General features: G+C 52.7%; 1 protein-coding gene across 3 annotated transcripts; it reads left to right on the forward strand.

The window, feature by feature from the left end:
* Nucleotides 1-2993: 2993 nt before the first annotated feature.
* On the forward strand, nt 2994-19018 carry ACCS (1-aminocyclopropane-1-carboxylate synthase homolog (inactive)). 3 transcript variants are annotated; one of them, XM_014861245.3, is made up of 16 exons: nt 3009-3330; nt 4252-4329; nt 4641-4931; nt 7097-7156; nt 8800-8870; nt 10028-10097; nt 10588-10654; nt 12587-12684; nt 13159-13236; nt 14006-14106; nt 14745-14834; nt 16001-16046; nt 16158-16299; nt 18138-18280; nt 18385-18538; nt 18690-19018. In XM_014861245.3, exons 3-16 carry the CDS (start codon nt 4641-4643, stop codon nt 18785-18787), a joined length of 1509 nt encoding a protein of 502 aa, XP_014716731.1. In that variant the 5' UTR covers nt 3009-3330; nt 4252-4329; the 3' UTR covers nt 18788-19018. The 3 variants fall into 3 exon arrangements, with proteins under 3 accessions (XP_014716732.1, XP_014716731.1, XP_044606048.1); XM_014861246.3 differs by lacking the exon at nt 4252-4329 and having other exon boundaries at nt 2994-3330; XM_044750113.2 differs by lacking the exon at nt 3009-3330 and having other exon boundaries at nt 4189-4329.
* The last annotated feature ends 381 nt before the right edge of the window (nt 19019-19399 follow it).

A 19399-nucleotide genomic window follows, 5' to 3' on the forward strand; every position in this document is an offset into this window, starting at 1 on the left:
TTTCACTTCCATTCTTATCTTTACATCCTTTTATTTACTTTGGGATTAATTTGCTCTTTTTCTAGCTTCTTAATGTGGAAGCTTGGGTGAATGGTTTTAAGCTGCATTTTTCCCCCAAAATATAAGCATTTAAAGCTATTGATTTCTCTCCAAGCATTGCTTTAGCCATATATAATTTTGACATGTTGGTTTGTACAATCATTAAATTTTCTAATTTCCCTGTGATTTCTTTTTATCAATGATTTATTTAGCATGTGTTAGTTTCTAAATATTTGGGGATTGTTCAGGTATCTTTGTTAATGATATCTACTTTAGTTTTCTAATGACTAGAGAGTATAAACTATGATTTCAGTCCTTTGAAATTTACTGAGATTTGCTGACGGCCAAGTATTTGGTCTATCCTGGTCAATGTTTCAGGTGCACTTGAAAAGATGTGCATTTTGAACTTATTGGGTGTGGTGGTCTATAAATATCAATTAGGTTTAATTGTTTCATAATGTTTATATCTCCCCATCCTTACTGTCCCTTGATCCATTCTCTTACTTAGAAAGGGGTGCTAAAGTTTCCAACTATAATTCTTGATTTGTCTATTTCTCCCTTTTGTTCTGTCAGTTTCTGCTTCATGTATTTTGAAGCTTTGTTATTAGGGGTCTAACTGTTTAAAATTGTCATCCTGATTAGTTGATGATTTTATCATTATGAAATGTTTTGAATTTTTGGTAATTCTTTTTGTTTTGAAGTCTATGTCAGATATTATTACGAAAGGTTTAGCTTATGATTCTTTTTTTGTGTTAAAATACACATGCAATTTACCATCTTAACCATTGTTAAGACTATAGTTCAGTGGTATTAAACACATCCACATTGCTGGGCTTCCATCACCACCACCCATCCCCATGGCTCTTTTCATCTTCTAAAACTGAAAATCTATGCCTATTAAACAATAACTCTCCATTCCCTCCTTCCCTGCTTCCCCCAGCCCCTGGCAACCACCATTCTACTTTCTGTCTTTAGATTTTGACCTCTCTAAGTACCTCTTATGTGGACTCGTACAGTATTTGTCTTTTTGTGACTGGCTTATTTCACTTAGCATAATGTCCTCAAGAGTCATCCATGTTGTAGCATGTCAGAATTTCCTCCCTTTTAAAGACTAATATTTCATTGCATATTTTAAAGACTAATATTTTGCTTATGCATTCATCCGCCGATGGACACTTGGGTTGCTTCCATGTTTTAGCTGTTGTGAATAATGCTGCTGTGAACACAGGTATACAAGTATTTCTTCAGGACCCTGCTTTCAGTTCTTTCGAGAATATATCCAGAAGTGGAATTGCTGGGTCACGTGGTAATTCTAGTTTTAATTTTTTGAGGAATCTCCATATTGTTTTCCACAGAGGCTGTTAGCATTTTACACTCCCACCAACGGTGCACAAGGGCTCCGATTTCTCCACATCCTTGCCAACACTTGCTTTTTTGGTTTTTGAATAATAACCATCCTCTTATCATTTGCGTGATACACTTTTTCCCATTTTACTTTTAACCATTTGTCTTTTTATTTAACATATGTCTTGCAAACACCATACATACTTGAATCTTGCTGTTGTATCCAGTCTGATGATCTTTTAATCGGTCCTAGTCACTCCGTTTAACGTCATTATAGATGCGGTTGGATTTAAGTCAACTGCCTCGCTATTTTTTTTCTATTTGTGCCATATACTCTTTATTCATTTTTCTCCTTCCTGTTTGCCTTCTTTCAGATTAATCAAGCATTATTTACTATCACATTTTATTGCCTTTTTTGGCTTCTGAGTTATATCTCTAGATTTTGCAAAAACTTGTTTGCTTTAGGAATTACAATATATTTATCCAGCGCCCTCAGTGAGAAGTCCACAGTCCGTTTCACGATTTACAAAGGCTCATGACTGCCCCCTGCCGGTATCTGCAGCCTTCCTTCCGGACCCAGCAAGCTCCGGCGCTGCTGGATGTGTTGCAGTTCATTCATGTTCCACACTGACTCTAACCCCGAACGCTTCCTTCTGCTTCCAATACCCCGCCTGCCAGCTAATTAACCAGGACTCGACCCCCGGAACTCAACTATCGCTTCCTAAGTGTTTAGGGTGAATGTATGTGTATGTAGGGGCTTTCTGCGTGAGCCAGTGCATAATAAGTGGGCGTAGGGTTAAACCCCGGGCTGCATGCTTCTTCCACAGCACCCCCCAATCCCTTTGGGAACAGTCACCACATCCATATGTCCGCCTTCCCAAGCAATTAAGCAAGTCAGCTGTTTGTTTTGCTCATCCCTGTATCCCAGCCCTTTGCAGAGATCTGGCTCAAAACAGGCATTCGATAAGCCTAGTTATCTGAATTATATAGAATGATGGGACTTAAACGGGAGAACTGGCTTATTTCACAGAACATAAGGCGAGGGCCAAAATGTCCCGAGAGCTGCTCAAGGTGACAATGTTAGTGGCAAGGCCAAAGTGAAGATAACAAGTGGAGTGGTCAGAAGCCAGCCAAACCTCCCCAGCCATACTTGTATCCTGGGATCCTGCTTATTTCCTCGGGGGGGGGGGGGGGGGCGGGGGAGGGGGCGGGGAGGAAAATTTTCCTACTCAAGGCACCTCGGAGAGCATTAGGAACTAACTCACGGGGGAACTAACTCATTGCCCAAGCCCCGGAATGTGTAGGGTCCGCGGCAGAGTTCAGCAAACGATGCCTAGAAGGAAAGAGGGAGAAATTAACAACCCCCCGTGAAAAACTCTCCTAGAAGAAGGATGTTTTAAGAGTGCCCTCGCCTTAATCCGAAAAGGCTTTTCCGCGGGCGACACCAGGCATACATTTGCCCAGAAAACTCTATGGCTCTACCAGCCTCAAAATCGGAGAACGAAGCCCGGGAGGCAGGGGGAGGCGCCGCCACGTGCCAACGTGGGAGGGAGGAGACGCCGGAATCTTCAGGCCAGGGAGCACAGAGGTGGCAGCGGGCGGCCCGCCCCTTCCTCGTGGAGGTCTCCGCCCTGGGCCCTTCTCCTCCGGCTTCTCCTCCGGCCTGAGCGGCCAGTGGCGGGGGACCGGGCACGGGGAGGATCGGAGGAGCCCCGTCCCCCGGGGTGCGACCGTGCGCGCGCCCCCTAACGCGCGGGCCACACCGAGGCGTCCTGCGGCTGCGGGCGCGAGGGGGCGGGCTGCGCCCGAACAGTCCGGGAAGGCCCGCGGTCCCCGAGTCCGGGTGCCCTGGCGCCGGGCGCCCGCGCGTAAAGCGTGCGCGGGCGAGGGAAACCGACACAACGCGCGTCCAGGACTGCCAGCGCCCGTCCCCGCCAGCTCGGCCAAGTAGGTGCGATCCCCGCTTTGCAGAGAAGGGCGGCCTCGGGGCCCCGCTATGTGCACCGGCTGGAGGATTCTCTGTAAACGTCTCGGCTCTTCCGTCTCCCAGCCCTTTGCCCCACTCAGACTTCCTCCTCCTGGACAGCAGGAGCGTCTCTCGCGGACGGCTCGCGCCCCTGCAGAGGCCCTTTCGCTTTATTATCCGCCAGATCTGCTGCATTTTGGAGTTCCCAGGCCTGATCGGGCGAGGGTGTCTGGCTGGGGACTCGTCGCCGCCCGGCTGGACGCCCCGAGCCCGCCCTTGGCTCCCGCGCAGCGCTGAGCCGAGCCCCGCCGCCCCCACCGCGACCCAGGCTTCGCCTCCCACCGCCCCGCCTCCACCGGGCTGCCCTTCCTTGGCCTGGCCTGTCGGGAGGGGCCTGGCTGAGGCTCGGGAGAGCCCAGCTAGTTGGGGGAGGATCCCAGAGAAGACTTACGGAGCAAAATTTAATCGGGGGTGGAGAGGGGGGCCCTGGGTTTCTGGGCCGCTGGCTGTCACTCGTCATTTGGTGTGTGGGGCTTGTGCATGGGAAAATCGGGAAGGAGTTGTGATAGAATCCTGGCTATGAGCCAGGATTTGCTCTAAGGCTTGTCTGCATGAACTCATGTGTTTATATCCTCGCTGCTCCTCTGTGTGGTAGTTACGGTGGTACCCACAGTGCAGCAGAAGAAACTGGCTGGGAAAGTGGAGGAACTCACACCCGGCTTGCAGGATGAGACCACGGGCTCCTGGTGCCCCCGTCTCCCTCCCTCAGGAGTGAAGACGGCCCCTGGAGCTCTGCCTGGGGTGTCTACACTTGCGGAGACCCCGCTCCCCTCAGTCCCCACCCATCTCTGCTCTGGAGCACCAAATAGTCTCATTGTACCCTTCACCCCTGTTTACATCAGTTACCACGGGACCTTCTGGGACTCCAGGCTCTTTCTGCTTCAAGTTGGAAAATTTTAACCTGGCTTTTTGAAATTGAGGTCAGTAAGCATGGAAAAAGGATGTTGGTCACCCCTTAGGCTGCAGAATGAAAAACTTCACAGGAGTAAAACAAGCTAAAGCACCTATACATTAAAGTCATATAAAGATAGCGAGTACAGCCCCTGGCACGGAGTAGATCCTTAATGAAATTTACTTGTTGAGGCGATTGCACATGGTTACAGTAGTGAGGGACACAGAAAGCACTGAGCATATAAACTTAAAGGAACGGGCAGATAGAGAAGGCGGGGACCCCATGACTCCCAATTCATTTCTGGTGCTTGCTGCATTGAGTGCTTTTGTCTTTTTGTAGATGTTTGCCCTCCCTGAGAAGGAATCCAGGGCACCATCCACCTGTCCGGGCCCAGCCTCCACACAGGACCTGGACAGTAACTGTGGGGATGGTCTGGAAAGAGAATGTTCTAGAAAGCCAGACCAGAAGCTGCCGGAGCTCTACGGAGTGGGTGATCCCACCGCCGGGTTCTCCTCCAACAGCTCCCACCTGTCCTCTAGAGGAGGCATCATTAAATGGTTCTGGGACTCAGCTGAGGCCGGCTACAGGACCTACCACATGGATGAGTACGATGAGGATAAGAACCCCAGTGTGAGTGAAGCCCCCTCCCCACGGGACTCAAGACAAGGCTGCCGGATGGGGCAGCACCAGCTGGCTCTTGTCAGGTTGCAGTTGTGGTCCTCGGACCTCTAAGAGGTCTTCTGACGTAGCTCAGGGAGGCCCCAGTTTATTACCTGGATCAGAAAATAGCCCATTTTTCACTAAGGGGGCCCTGATTTGTGAGGGAGGCATTCAAGAACCGTGGAACGCTCTTAGATGGATTCTGACCCACAGCCCGTCAGCTCTCCAACTTTAGAGCTGGGACAGGACTAGGCTTGCAAATGTTTCCTTTGCAAGACTAGGCTGCAAAGTGGGATGGGTCGTGTGTTCTTGAGCTACTTAACCTCTTTGAACCTCAGATCCTCTCTAAAGTGGGCTAATGATACCTGCTGTGTAGAAGGGTCGCAGTGAAACGAGATCTGGGGTGTTATTAGCACAGGGCATCCACCTAGAGCATCAGTAAATGGGAGCTGCTATTGTTATTAATGTTTTCTGTCCGGACTGTTGTAAGTTGTTAGTAGCAACACCTTCAGAGGGCGGAGCTCACACAAACAACCCATTAATAATCTTTATTTGTTGAGCATGTACCAGGTCCTGGGCACTGTTCTAGGTGCCAGGGTTACAGCTGTGGACAAAACTAAGATTCCTGCCCTCATGGAGTTTATAGTCTAGTGGAGGAGACAGACAGTGAACAGACAAAAAATCATATGATGTGTGGTGATAAGTGCTGTAGAGGAAAATAGAGCAGGGTAAAGAGGATAGAGAATGTTGGAGTGGGCTGGGGATATTGCTATTTTATGTGAGGTGGTCACAGAAGGCCACTTTAATAAGGTGACATTTGAGCAGAGACCTGAAAAAAGAGGGATTGTATTAGCTATCCATTGCTGTGTAACAAATTACCTCTGGGGGAAGAGCATTCCATGCAGAGGAAACAGCCACTGCGAAGGCCCCAGGGTGGAACCGTGCTTGATGAGTTCAAAGGACAGCAAAGGGGCCACTGGGTGGAGACTGGCAGGAGATGAGGTCAGAAAGGTTATGGGGCCAGGGTGCTGATAGGTCCCATAGGGTCTCATAGGACACAGTGAGCCTGATTTTAGACCAAGTGGGATGGCAAGTGTTCAAAGGGGGAGAAATATGATCCGATGTCAGTTTTAAAGCGATGACTTGGACTGCTGCATGGAGATGCTGGGGAATGATGGGGAGGGGGTGAGTAAGAAAGGAAGCAGGGGAGCTAGTGCGATAATGTGGGTGGGAAAGGCTGATGGCTGGGACCAGGGTCTTAGCAGACCTAAGGAGGATGAGAAGTGCTGAGACTGTGCACATACTTTGCAGGTAGAAGCGGCAGGATTTGCGGGTGAGTTGAAGGTGGGTGGAGGAGCGTGCAGGAGCAGTGCTTTTTATTTGTCGTAATCTTAGCTCATCCAAGCTCTCCTTGTTCATCCTCCCTCCTTGCTCATTCCCCCAGTAGCTCATGGGCCAGGAGTTATAGTGCGTGCGTCTCTCTGGGGACTCGATAAGGGACAGCTTGAGCTGTGCCTTCCCCCGCCCCTCCCCTGTGAGAATGCATGCCTGTGGGGTGGGGATCAGGTGTCGTGTGATGTCGCCCGGATCTCCCAGGGGAGCGTTTCCACCAGCACAGGCGTTCTTCTTGCTCTGAGGCACCCTTGTTTCTGCTCCAGCCGGAGCATCCATTTACTTTGTGCATCCTTTCGTCCCCTAACCATGTATGGAGTCCTTCTGAGCCCCTTGAGATGCAGTGGTGTCTCAGGCATGCATCCGGCCTTCAGGGACCTCACCATCTAGTTGGGGAGAGAAGGAATGTACATCAGTCCCTGTGACCTGGGGAAGAAACCGACCAGTGCTCTAAAGGGGGAGAGATAAAGAGCTCAGACTCCAGAAGAAGAAAGGATCCCTTCCAGGTGGGGTGTTGGGGAAGGCTTCCTGGAGGAGATGGTGTTGGAATAGAACCTTAGAAATGGGAGGTTGGGTTCAGGGAGCTGAGCGGAGGGTGGAGCTTGAGCAAAGGTGAGCAGGGGCAGTTGGAAGGCCTGGGTTGTGGGGAGCTCCTCCTTGTCTTGGCTGCCTCAGTGGGCTCCTCTGGTCTTTCGGTGCCCCCTCTGCTGTGCTCACACTGCCTCTGTGCCTCTCGTCTCCAGGGCATCATTAACTTGGGCACCAGTGAGAACAAACTCTGCTTTGACCTGCTGTCCAAGAGGGTAAGTCCTGGTGCGCCTGCGGGTGGCATCTCCAGCTCTGAGGGGCTGTCTTCTCTTGGATGTCCCTGGAAAGTTCCCCCACAAGAGCCAGCTGCTGGCCTCAGCAGCCCTGGCCTGGGTATCAGGAGACCCAGATTCCACATCTGCCTTGGGGACAACTTTCTATGTGATCTTGGGCAAGTCACTTCCCTCCTCTGAGCCTGCTTCCTTTTTTTTTTTGGTGAGGAAGATCAACCCTGAGCTAACATCTGTGCCCATCTTCCTCTATTTTGTGTGTGGGTTGCCGCCACAGCATGGCTGACAAGTGGTGTAGGTCTGTGCCCTGGAACCGAACCCGCAAATCCAGATCGCCGAAGCAGAGGGAGCCGAACTTAACCACTAGGCCATGGGGCCGGCCGCCTATAGTTTAGTTTTTTAAATGGCTGTTTTAACACTGCTTGCAAAACTCCTGAAATTTAGTAAGCAGATTTCTTGAGCTGGCACAAGCCATCTCCAGCAAACCACTGGAAACACCTGATAAATGTGTCTTCCCGGGCCTTGGGGTCAGAGTTTGGGCCTATAGAGAGGGCGGTCCTTAATCCAAAGGGACGCGTTTCCCAGGGTGAAGTACGCAAGCCCTGGGGGGAAGGGTGTAAGAAATGGGCTTGAAAGGCCGGTTCTACCGAAAGCTGCCCCCGCTCAGGCAGCTCAGCACCGTCCAACAGAAATAAAACGTGAGCCGCCCATGTAATTTAAAATTTTCTATTAAATAAGTAAAAAGAAACTGGTAAAATTCACTTTACTAATATATTGCATTTAGCCCCATAGATCTAATATATGACCATTTCTACATGTAATCAATATAAAAAATTATCAATGAGATGTTTTGCATCCTTTGTTCGGATCAAGTCTTCAAGATCCAGTGGGTCTCAGTTCAGACCGGCTGCACCCCACTGCTCAGTGGCCACACGGGGCTGGCGGCTTCCGTATTGGACAGCGCAGCCCCGAGGGATGAAAGAGAGCGGGGAAAGGCTGGGCCTATAGACAGGTGGCTGGTCACCACTCTTCCTTTTGGTCCCACTGCCCAAGGCCCTTGCCTTTCCTTGACGTTGTGTGTGTGATGCTCTGTGAGACACTAACCCAGCGCCTGGGCAGCGGGGGCTGGTCTAGAAATGGCCACCTTTTCCAAAGTGTGAGGTTGAGCTGAGCCTGAGAACACAATGGCCTGAGTCTCTCCAAGAGTTGGAGCCAAGACTGAGATGATGGCACCCAATTCTGGGACCTCTTCCGTCACCCCGTGGAGAAATCGAGTACCACGGTCTCCTATCGCTGCCTCCACAAATGCACCCCTCTGGTTTTTCAGGTGGCAGTGTTGTATAAAGAGCACTGGACTAGGAGTCAAAAGTTTTGGATTTTGTCTCAGCTCTGCCACTTGCTAGCTATGAACTTGGCTGAGTCACTTCACTTTTTTGAGCCTCGGTTTCCTCATCTGTAAAATGGGCACGAGGATGCTGTTCCTGTGCTGCCTGTCCCCTGGTTTCTCTGATGAGCAGACCCAGCCCTGGCTTTAGAGGCCCTGGTGCTGTGTGGACGCGGGTGGCGGTGCCAGCTCTCACGGTGAGGGTGTGCCGCCCTCAGCCCTGCTTGTCCCTCTCTGTTCCCAGCTGAGTCAGAGCGACATGCTGCGGGTGGAGCCGGCCCTGCTGCAGTACCCTGACTGGAGGGGGCATCTCTTGTGAGTAGTTGCCACGGGCCTGTGGTTCTCAACACAGGGTGGCTTTGCTCCCCAGGGGACATATGGCAATGTCTGGAGACATTTTGGCTTGTCATCACTGGGACGGGGGTGCTACTGACATTTATTGGCAAGAGAGGGTGCTAAACTTCCTGCAGAGCCCAGGATAGTCCCCCGCAACAAAGAATTATCTGGTCTCAAATGTCATAGTGGCGTGTGGAGGAAGCCTGCCGTAGGCTGAGGGCCTCGTCCTGGAGACCAGGCGACGGGGGGCTCTCCTGGAGCATCTCGAGGGAGCTGGGGCGTCTGCCGGTCCCACCCCAGCTCAGGAGCTCCCTGGCTTGGTTTATCTGGGTCTGAGGCAGGGCGGCGCCTTCAGGCGAGGAATCTTTGTCCCCAGTTTCTCAGTAGTTTTAAAGGAGCCAGAATCAGTTTCGGGGGAGTTGGCTGGGGCCTTTTCCTGCTGCTGATATAGGAGGTGGTAAATAAGGCTAATAAGAGTTTATACCTAATGAGCGCTTACTAGGAGCCACATGCTGTTCTAAGCGCTTAGTGACCGGGCAGGACTTGATTCCAAAGTGCATGATCTTGTGGTTATTTAGATGCTGGGCCCTGGAGGCAGACCCCCGGGCCTGAGTGTGGACTCTGCCACTTACGAGCAAGTCACTTAATTCCTGCAAGCCTCAGTTTCTCTGTCTGTAGAATGGAAATGATAATAACAGTAGTTGCATCATAGGGTTGTTATGGAGATTAGATGCCTAAAACTCTCCCAATAGTACCTGCATAAGGTAAATGTTCAATAAATATTAGCAATAATAACTATGATAATAGCTATTCTTATAATAATACTGTTTCATTATTATTATTATTAGCTATGTATACATATAGAGTATACTTTCGATGTTCCTGAAGTCTGCTAGTTAGGTGGGGTTGGGTGTTCTAGAATGACTGAGAATGAGAGTTTTGATTTGTGGGGGTAGTGATGGTGGGGGGAGGGGAAGGCGGGCCCTGGGGGGTGGAGACAGACGCTGACCATGGTCCCCTTGTGGGGATCCAGGGAAGGGTGATGGCAGCTGCCTGAAGATTCCCCAGAGAAGCCTTGGGATGGCCTGTCCTGTCCTGTCTGACAGGCGCTGTCCGTCTGTCTGTCTTCCCTCCAGCCTCCGGGAGGAAGTGGCCAGGTTCCTGTCTTTCTACTGCAAGAGCCCGGCGCCCCTTCATGCGGAGAATGTGAGCAGCCCCTCCTCTGCCCTCCCTGCCCCTCTGCCCTCGTCCCCCAGCTTCCGGCGGGCCAGAGGGGAGGTGGGTTGCGATCTGCCTTTCACTCCGTTCTGATCTGTTTCTGAGTGGAATTAGAGATACCCCTCCTTCTTTCTCCCTCATCCTAGGTACGTCGGGTTGGGGTATAATTTCTGCCCCCTGTGTTCTGTGGCCCCACTTTGCCTCCACACCTTCGGGCAAGACTCTCTGAGTGACCAGCTCCCTCTTCCTTGCTCAGTTGGCCTCAAGGAGGTTCCCCAAGAATGAGCCACATGAATGAGCCCCGCTCTTAGTCAGTGGGGGCCTTTGGGGACCTCCTGCGGCTTTGCTGTGACAGAGCCTTGAGGGCGTCGAACTGCGACCTAACTCTCCCCTCTGTGCCATCCTGGGATAGAGGCTGCAGGTCCTTGCTCCCTCCTGGGGCAGATTCATCTTTGTCCCATGGATATGTCGCCCTCAGGTGGTTGTTCTGAACGGCTGTGCCTCTGTCTTCTCTGCTCTGGCCACGGTGCTGTGTGAGGTCGGGGGTAAGTGGGCTGTGCCCCTCAGCACTGGGGCTGCCCTGGGCCTGCAGTGTCCCCAGTGGCCTGTCCTCGAGGGCTGCATCAGGATGCTTTCGACCCTAATAGACTACAGGGGCGTTAAATAAGTGGCTCAACAGGAAACCCAGTGGTCAGCAGATCAGGAGAGGTCAGTGTGATGCCAGAGTTCTGGGCTGTCTCTTGCGATGACCTTGGCGTTTCCCTCACGCTCACAGATGGCTGTCACATCCTCACACGACAGCGTGTCCAAAGCAGGAAAAAGGATGAGGTGGTGCCTTGCCTGTCTCTTCTTTATCGGGAGGTGCGAATGGGACTTCTCTTTGCCAGAAGAGTCCCACCAGAGCCCCTCTTACATCTTAGTGCCCAGAACAGACTCATAAACCCATTCTGAAAGGTGTCCCTGGCAAAGGGGACTAAGGGGACCATGGTTGGCCTAAATCAAACTTGGTTCATCTCCTGGGGCTGGGGGAAGGCCCATCTTCTGTAGACTTCCTGCTGATCATATCTAAAAAATCTGGTGCTCAGTAGCGAGGAAGCACGTCGGAATGGCTGGTGAGCAGCCGCCAGTGGTGCGTGCTGTAAGAGCCATGGTCATGGCGAGAACTGGTCATGGTCGGCGGTCATTGGTTGCCAGGAACGGAGGCCCAGTCATAATATTGGTAACATTTATTGACCACATACCACGTTCCAGGCCTGGCCTGAGAATTCGACCCTCACCCAATGCAGTGGTTTCAATGGTTACGCCCACTTCACAGATGAGGAGATTAAGGCACATGGGTTAAGTAACTGGTCAAAATCACACAGAGAGATAGTGACCAGGATTTGAACCATAAAAGGAAGATGCATTGCAAGGACGTAGTAGGCGAGTTCCTACGCATTCCAGAACAATCAGGAACAGGATCAACGTCACACTCCATCTCTCACTGGGGTATGCAGTCTCTCCCCTTTGTTTGGCCTCTCTCTGGACCTTCTTCAGCTCTTGTGTGGCCCAGTGTTGCTGCCCCAGCTCGGACGCGGCATGACCTTTCCATTCAAGTGCGCATTCTCTCTCACAACGTCTGTGCTTCTTAGAGCAAAGGCTTGAGAGAGAGAGAGCACTTGATGGGGTTCTGACCGGCCAGTGGATTGGTGCCCTTGGGTCGTTTGTCTACCTTTGGTCCAATCCCCATGGCCGGGGGAGGGAACGATGTGGGACAAAGGCTGCCCCCTCCAGAGCTGTGAGTGGGGGGATGGTGCTAAAGGATGGTTGAGAAGGAGGGCAGCTGGACCCCTGCATCCTCTTCAGAACTGGAAGAATACCTTTTCCCCTTGACCTTGGAAGGGGAACCAGCATCTCATCAACCCCCTATGCACAGCTAGAGACCCCTGCATGGCATCCCCAGACGGTCTCAGCCTTTTGTCTGATGCCACCGGGGGCAGAGAACCCGCTCCTCCTGAAGCAGCATGGTTTCTCTCTAGGCAGTTCTCTGTGTTGTCCGGTTTTTCCGTTTCTTGAGCCCACATCACCACCCTGCAGCTTTGACTCATGCGTCCAAGCCTATCTTGGAGTGAGCCCACATGTCAGGTGCTTCAGAGGGACCCTCTGAGCTGCAGTTTCCTAGTCGGTAAAGTTAGGATGATCACAGTACCTCCCTCACAGAGCGATTGTAAGGATCCAATGAGAGAAAATGCACTTTAATGTTTAGCACAGTTCCCATGATGTACTGAGTGGTCAGTAAATGTCACTGACTAGTTATTAGAAGAGGGACTGATCTCAGTGGATCCAAGCTTCAGAAAGACTTTCGGGAGTTGAGAGAGGGCGCATGCCCGAATGTTCCCCAAGGACATTGAAGGCTTAGAGAGGTGTGGGGCCCATGGATGGGGGTCTGGGGTGTTCTGGCCAGAGAGTGACAGCCCCTGGCCCACTCCTGCCCCCAGAGGCTTTCCTGATCCCTGCCCCTTACTATGGAGCCATCACACAGCACGTCTGTCTCTATGGCAACGTCCGACTGGTCTCTGTCTATCTGGACAGTGAGGTAAGAATTCCTGGGGCCCCAGGGAGGACGGGGCATTCCTGGAGGCCAAGACTTTCCTGCATCTGAATTTGAGGGTGGACATGGGTGGAGGTCCACGCTGAGGGATATGGAGTTACAGGTGAAAGGGGAGTGGAGGCTTCTGTTGCCCACGGTTGCCTCTGCCTGTGTTTCCCTGGGGGCTCCCAGGATCCCTGTTCTGAGAGCCCTGGGGTCCATGTAGAAGCCAAGGGCGGCCCCTGGGCAACTGGACCGAAAAAGGAGGGTGAGATGGGGCAGAGCAGACCTCAACATGGACATCCTTGGACCCCAGTCAGAGGACCTCTGGGGCCCTTCCCAAAACCTGAGTGTAAAGGGTGTCCCTGAGTGATGGGGCGGGGAAAGGAGGCTGGAGATGACAGTGGTGGGAGAGACCCCCAGAGTTCAGGTTTGGGGGTCACTGAATTTGGCTGGTGCTATATGTGGCTATTTCTCCAGGTCACTGGGCCAGATACACGCCCCTTCCAGCTCACAGTGGAGAAGCTGGAGATGGCCCTGCAAGGAGCTAATTCTCAGGTCTGAGGATCAAAATCTAAGGCTGGGAGTGGGGGGTCTGAGCTAGGCATGGACCCCTTGTCCTGTGGCTGATCTCCTCCGGGGAGTAGGGTTGGCACTCTGTGATGGGGGTGGGGGAGAGGGGTAGGGTGGTAGCGCGGGACTGTTCTGGGGTCAAGCAGGAGCCTGCCCATGGAGGGTCCTCCCACTGGAGAAAGACTCTGAGACCTCAGTGTTCAGAGAATCAACCGGGCGCTTGATTGGAAACACCACTCCCCCGCTCCGCCCGATGCTGATTCAGCGGGTCAAGGGTGGACTTGGAAGCCTGTAGTTCCGCAGTCTCGGTGGTGATTTGAGGAGGTGGTCCCCCTCACTCCGAGGGGATCTGAGGCCTCCCGCAGACCGGCGGAGACCAGTGTACTCCAGGGCTTGCTTTCCAGTCCACTTTTCAGAACTCCATCAACCTAATTTTCTTTTACGTGGTCTGTGCATGCCCGCTGTAGGAATTTTAAAAGCGCAACTCCCGCCCCCTGCCATAATTCCACCAACAAAGTTGACCTCTGCTGGCGTGTGGGCATGTTTCCCCTGGGCTCTGTTCCTGCGTTTGTTTTCTTTCATAGTCCTCACGATGCTGCAGATATAATTCTCTGTCCTCGTTGCCTCCTGTGGGTGGTGAACACGTTTCCATCACACTCCCTGGGAGCCGGCTCGGTGACCAGCCCTGTCCAGTGGGGCCCGGCTCTGGCCTTCGGGAGGAGCTGAGCGTCTCCCGCCCCACCAATGGTTTCAGGGTATAAAGGTCAAAGGCCTCATCCTCATCAACCCCCAGAACCCTCTGGGCGACATCTACTCCCCAGCGGAGCTTCAGGAGTTCCTGGAGTTTGCCAAGAGGTGAGGCACCCCACCCTCACCCCACAAAGCGTCAGGGTGGATCGGGGTTCTGATGTGGGCTTTGGGACTGGTCCTACCCTCTTGGCTCCACTGTGGGCTTCTCCCTGCTTTGGCCCCTCCCGGGCAGTGGGGTGGGGAGGTGGGGGTCTGTGGGATACTGGTTCTCTCTTTCTTTTTTAACAACAGCTGTCATCTATGGCATGCTCTAGGGGCCTGGCCCCCTGCTGAGCACTTGATGTGTTCTATTTCATGTAATCCTCCCAACATCCCGGTTAGGTATAGATGCTCTCGTTATCCTGGTTTACTGAGCCATGGAGTGAGGGGTGGAGCCAGACTTGAATCTGGGTCTGCTGGTACTTAACTGTCCTGCACTAACTGCACCCATCCTCCTGGTGGTGCCCGAGGGCTCTGCCTCTCCCCCATGCGCTTCAAAGCCCCGTTGTCACCTGCTTTGTGTGTGCGGCTTCCTGTGTGTTTGAAAAAAGTAGACAAAAGAAGGGTGTTCCTGGAAAAAACAAATTTGGTAACCCTGGGCTTGACCGTGATCCCTCTGGATTTCTGACTCGCTGCCACCCCATCCTGGGGGATGCGTTTGGCTTGCGAACCAAGCTCTGTCCTCCCCGCCACCTGCCCGCCAGGCACGAGCTGCACGTGATGGTGGATGAAGTCTACATGCTCTCCGTGTTTGAGGAGTCAGTTGGGTACCGCAGTGTCCTAAGCCTGGAAAGGTGAGGCTGCCCCACAGAGCTGACTCTGCCAGCCCCCACTCCCCCGCGGTGCCCTGGCCCCTCTGTGGCTCGGCCCACAGGGCATGGCCTGCCCCAGGGTGATCCCTCTTCCATCCAGCTGATCCCACTGTTCTCAGATCCCCTAATGAGAAGATGGGAGGTCTGGGCCAGATCAGTGGTTTTCCAATTGTTCTGTGGGGTTTCTGAGAGCAATGAGGAGGGGCCTTAGGATTCCTTGACAGAGGGCTGGGTGGGTGAGAAACTGGCCTCCTTTGCTGTTTCTTTCATCCCCTGAGTAGTTCCAGTTTCATTCATTCGTTCATGTGCCCCTTGCATGTGCTAAGTACTTCTGGCTGTTTGGGCTTTTGCATTAGATTGAGTTTGAGCCAAGAACACCTTTGGAAACCCTTGGGCCAGACCATCTGTGATGTCTGTAAATCTGACATTCAGAGATTCACTTCAGAGATATGGTTCAGACCTCCCAACCCTGCTGAGCCCTTCCTGTTGGTTCTCTTAGCTGGTCCTTGCAAAGCTCTGCACCTTTCCTGGAGCAGGGGTTGTTTCTCCCCTTCGTCCACGGATTAGGAAAGTGAGACATAGAGAAATAGTGACTTGCCATCAACTGTGTGCCAGACACTATGTGAGGTGCTCAGGACACCACCATGAACAAGAAAGACACAGGCTTTCCATGTGACGCTTGTATTTCTAGCCAAAAAACCCCCCGTTTTAGCAGCTAAATACACAGCTCGTCATTTGATGATGGCCGTGATCTGTGCTAAAAAGGAGAAGTCTGGGAGCCTCGAGAAGATCTGCCTGGGAGCCCTGTTGGCCTGGTCTACTGGCAGGTGTTCAGAGATCTGTTTGAGGAGGTGACACCTGAGCTATGCTCTAGATCAGGGGCCAGTGAATATTTTTAGATCAGATGGCAAATATTTTAGGCTTTTTGGGCCGTGTGGTCTCTCATTCGACTCTGCCGTCACAGCACAAAAGCAGCCATCGACAGTAGGTACATGAAAGAGCGTGGCTGTGTCCGGATAAAGCTTTATTCACAAAAACAGGCAGTGGGCCAGACTTGGCCTGCAGGCTATAATTTGCTGACCCTGCTTTAAAGGATGCGTAGGAGTTGGTGATTCAAGAGATGAAACCAGGACTTGTGTTCTCTGCAGGCTGCCGGACCCCCAAAGGACCCACGTGATGTGGGCCACCAGCAAGGTGGGTTCCTGGCTGGCCTCGGGGTGTCAGGAGGTGGGTGGGCAGAGAGGCGGGGGGACCCGCTTCCTCCCTGGAGGGCTGGCCATGGCCTAGGGTGCTTTTCTCCTGCAGGACTTCGGGATGTCCGGGCTCCGCTTTGGCACGCTGTACACAGAAAACCGCGACGTGGCCACTGCGGTGGCTTCCCTCTGCCGCTACCACGGCCTCAGTGGCTTGGTCCAGCACCAGATGGCACAGCTGCTCCGGGATCGCGGTGACTACCTGGGCCTGGTCACCTGAGGATGGGGGAGGGTCGTAGCCAGTCTGGGACTGGCCGGGAATCATGGCTGGTTCTCCAGTGAGAAGATTTAGGATGGTGTTGAGAGTTGGCTCTGGCCTCAAACTGGCTTCATACCCTACTTGGTCACTTCCTGGCTGCACGACACATCCCTTCACCTCCCCCGGCCTCAGTTTCTTCATCTGTAAAACAGGGATCACCTTGGTACCTGTCTTGTGGGGTTAGTGTTATTTGTCATTCAATTAGAATAGTGCCTGGCATATAATTGACAGTTGCTCAATGTGAACTCATTATTATGAGCTGTGCGCACTTGAAGAAAGAGTGGAAGCTACTAGGGGAAATTTTCCTGATGGAAGTCTCTCTATGCAGGTCTGTTCTGTTCCCAGGCTCAGACAGTGGGTTAGATGGCAAAGGTTACCTGTAACTGCCACCATTTATTGAGCCCTGCTAGATGCTCTCATTGCACCATCTTGCTTGTCCCTCCCCAGAATCCTAGGAAGCAAATATTTCTGTATTTTCCATATTATTTTATAGATAAGGAAAATGAGGATCAGATACCACACACCTGCTTTAATAGCTAAATTAAAAGAAATAGTGACAGGGGTTGGCCCGGTGGCTCAGTAGTTAAGTGCGCACGTTCCGCTTCAGTGGCCCGGGGTTCGCTGGTTCAGATCCCGGGTGCGGACATGGCACCGCTTGTCAAGCCATGCTGTGGCAGGCATCCCACACATAAAGTAGAGGAAGGTGGGCACAGTTGTTAGCTCAGGGCCAGTCTTCCTCAGCAAAAAAGAGGAGGATTGGCAGCAGATGTTAGCTCAGGGCTAATCTTCCTCAAAAAAAAAAAAAAGTAGTGACAGCATCAAGCGTTGGCCAGGAGACAGAGCAGCTGGAACTGTCACACACTTCTAGTGGGACTGCAAGATGGTGCAGCCACGTTGAAAACAATTTGGCAGTTGCTTATAAAGTTAGACACACTCTTACCAAATGGCCCAGCCGTGCCACTCCTAGACACTTACCCTGATGGTCTCCTAATGACCACTATGTGAATGTTTATAGTTGCTTTAATCATAACCACCCAGAACTGGAAACACCCCAGATTTCCTTCCATAGATGAATGGAGAAGCCCTCTATGGTGCGTCCACGCAGTAGACTTCTCCTGAGCAATAAAATCCACAGCTGCAGGATGGATCTCAAGGGCATTGTGCTGAGTGAAAGAGCCACTCTCAAAAGATTACGTCACTGTATGATTCCACTTACGTGGCGTTCTGGAAAAGGCACAGCTGTAACGGCAGAGAACAGGCCGGCGGTTTTGAGGAAGGAGACGATGTGGCTAGACGCAGTGGGAGGGGGCTCTTTGGGGTGAGGGACCTGTTCGGTGTCCTGCCTATGGTAGGGGTTACTTAGATCTCTCCGTGTGTTAAAATTCATCGAACTGGATACCAAAAAAAGATCAATTTAAAAAAAGAGGATCGGCGAGGCGAAGTTGCCCAAGGCCCCGCACCTTGTCAGGGGCCGCGCTGGAATCCAAACCTCAGCCTTGTGACTTGGGAGCATCTCTCTGTGAGTGGATCGGCCTCTGGTGAGGGCTGTCTCCTGGGGGACTTGGTGTCTGTGGGACCTGGCGCTGTCAGGCCACGTGTCTGGATTTAAGATGCTTTATACCGAATAATGAATATGCCCGGGGCCCCCAGTCACCCAGCTAGAGGACCCGTCTTGGCACCTCTTGGCCTTTTTCTTTTCAGCACTTAGATTCACAGGATGGAGTGGAGGGTTGACGGGAAATTTATCTTTTGGCTTCTCTTTCGCCCAAACAGACTGGATCAACCAGGTGTACCTGCCAGAGAACCACGCCCGGCTCAAGGCTGCCCACACCTATGTCGAGGGAGAGCTCAGGGCCCTGGGGATCCCCTTCCTGAGTCGTGGGGCAGGCTTCTTCATCTGGGCTGACTTGAGGAAGGTATGCAGGTGGAGGGGTGGGTGGGGAGAGAGTTCAGGCCTCCTTCCAGCAGGTGAGGGGCAAGGATGTCTCATTTGTATCCTGACCCCCCTCCACCCTCCCAGTACCTGCCCGAGGGCAGCTTCGAGGAGGAAAGGCGGCTCTGGCGCCGCTTTTTGGACCACAAGGTGCTGGTGTCCTTTGGCAAGGCCTTCGAGTGTAAAGAGCCTGGCTGGTTCCGCCTGGTCTTCTCGGACAAGGCCCACCGGCTTTGCCTGGGTGAGCCGCCTGCCTTCCCAGCCCCCTTCCTAACTGCATCCTGCATTCTGCTTCCCTCTTCTGGCCCCACGAGTGGCCCCAGCAGCCTCCGCTTGTCTGTCCCCACCCACCCAGCCATCAGCGCTGACTGGCCATGACTTGCCCTTCCCAGGGATGCAGAGGGTCCGGCAGGTGCTCGAGGGCAAATCCCCGGTGGCAGAAGACCCCCCAGCCTGTCAGACCCAGGAGCCGAGGGATCGGCACAGGTGAGCGGACTGTTGCCTCGTGGCCGCAGGGCCTGGCAGCCGCTGCTGACCCGGGCCGTTTGGGGCTGTGAAGACTGATGGCGGGGGAGCTGTTTGCCAGGAAGATACGCAACTTGGCCTTGACTGTGAAGGAGAACTCTTCTTGCCTCTCTTGGTGGCAGTGTGAAGCTCCTTAGGCTGTGGTTCCATCCGGCCCACCCTCTCCCCCTCTATTAAACAAAACTGGGAGAAACTGGAAGTGTCTGTTGTGAGTAATTTATGGAATGGAGGAGTCGTGACTGCTCCCATCCACAGCCCTCAGCCCCCAGGGGATGTGAAAAGAAAACAAACAGCCTGTACCTTCCTCTGATGGCGCCTTCATGCCTCCTTTGTTGCCATGGAAACAAGTAAGAGAGAGTACGCCCCCCAAATTAAAGGAGAATGGAGTTAATTGTACATATTCAGGTTGCTTTCCCACACACTTAGGATGTTGAGCCCATAGCACACTGGGGACCCGGGACCCAGGACAGGCCCTGGTTGGGGCACGGTGAAGAGGACTCCTTGGTGGGAGTCAGGAGGGGCTTCTCTGTCTCCGGGATGCTCTTCCTCCCCATCCTCCTCCTTCCTGACAAGAAGT

This window comes from Equus asinus, chromosome 17 (assembly GCF_041296235.1).
Source record: "Equus asinus isolate D_3611 breed Donkey chromosome 17, EquAss-T2T_v2, whole genome shotgun sequence".
Lineage (NCBI taxonomy): Eukaryota > Metazoa > Chordata > Mammalia > Perissodactyla > Equidae > Equus > Equus asinus.

Excerpts from the sequence above, each read along its gene's own strand:
- ACCS (XM_014861246.3), top strand. The coding sequence starts at position 4,641 with ATGTTTGCCCTCCCTGAGAAGGAATCCAGGGCACCATCCACCTGTCCG. Across the intron at positions 4,932-7,096 it reads ATGAGGATAAGAACCCCAGT|GGCATCATTAACTTGGGCAC; the intron begins GTGAGTGAAGCC and ends TCTCGTCTCCAG. Across the intron at positions 7,157-8,799 it reads TTGACCTGCTGTCCAAGAGG|CTGAGTCAGAGCGACATGCT; the intron begins GTAAGTCCTGGT and ends CTCTGTTCCCAG.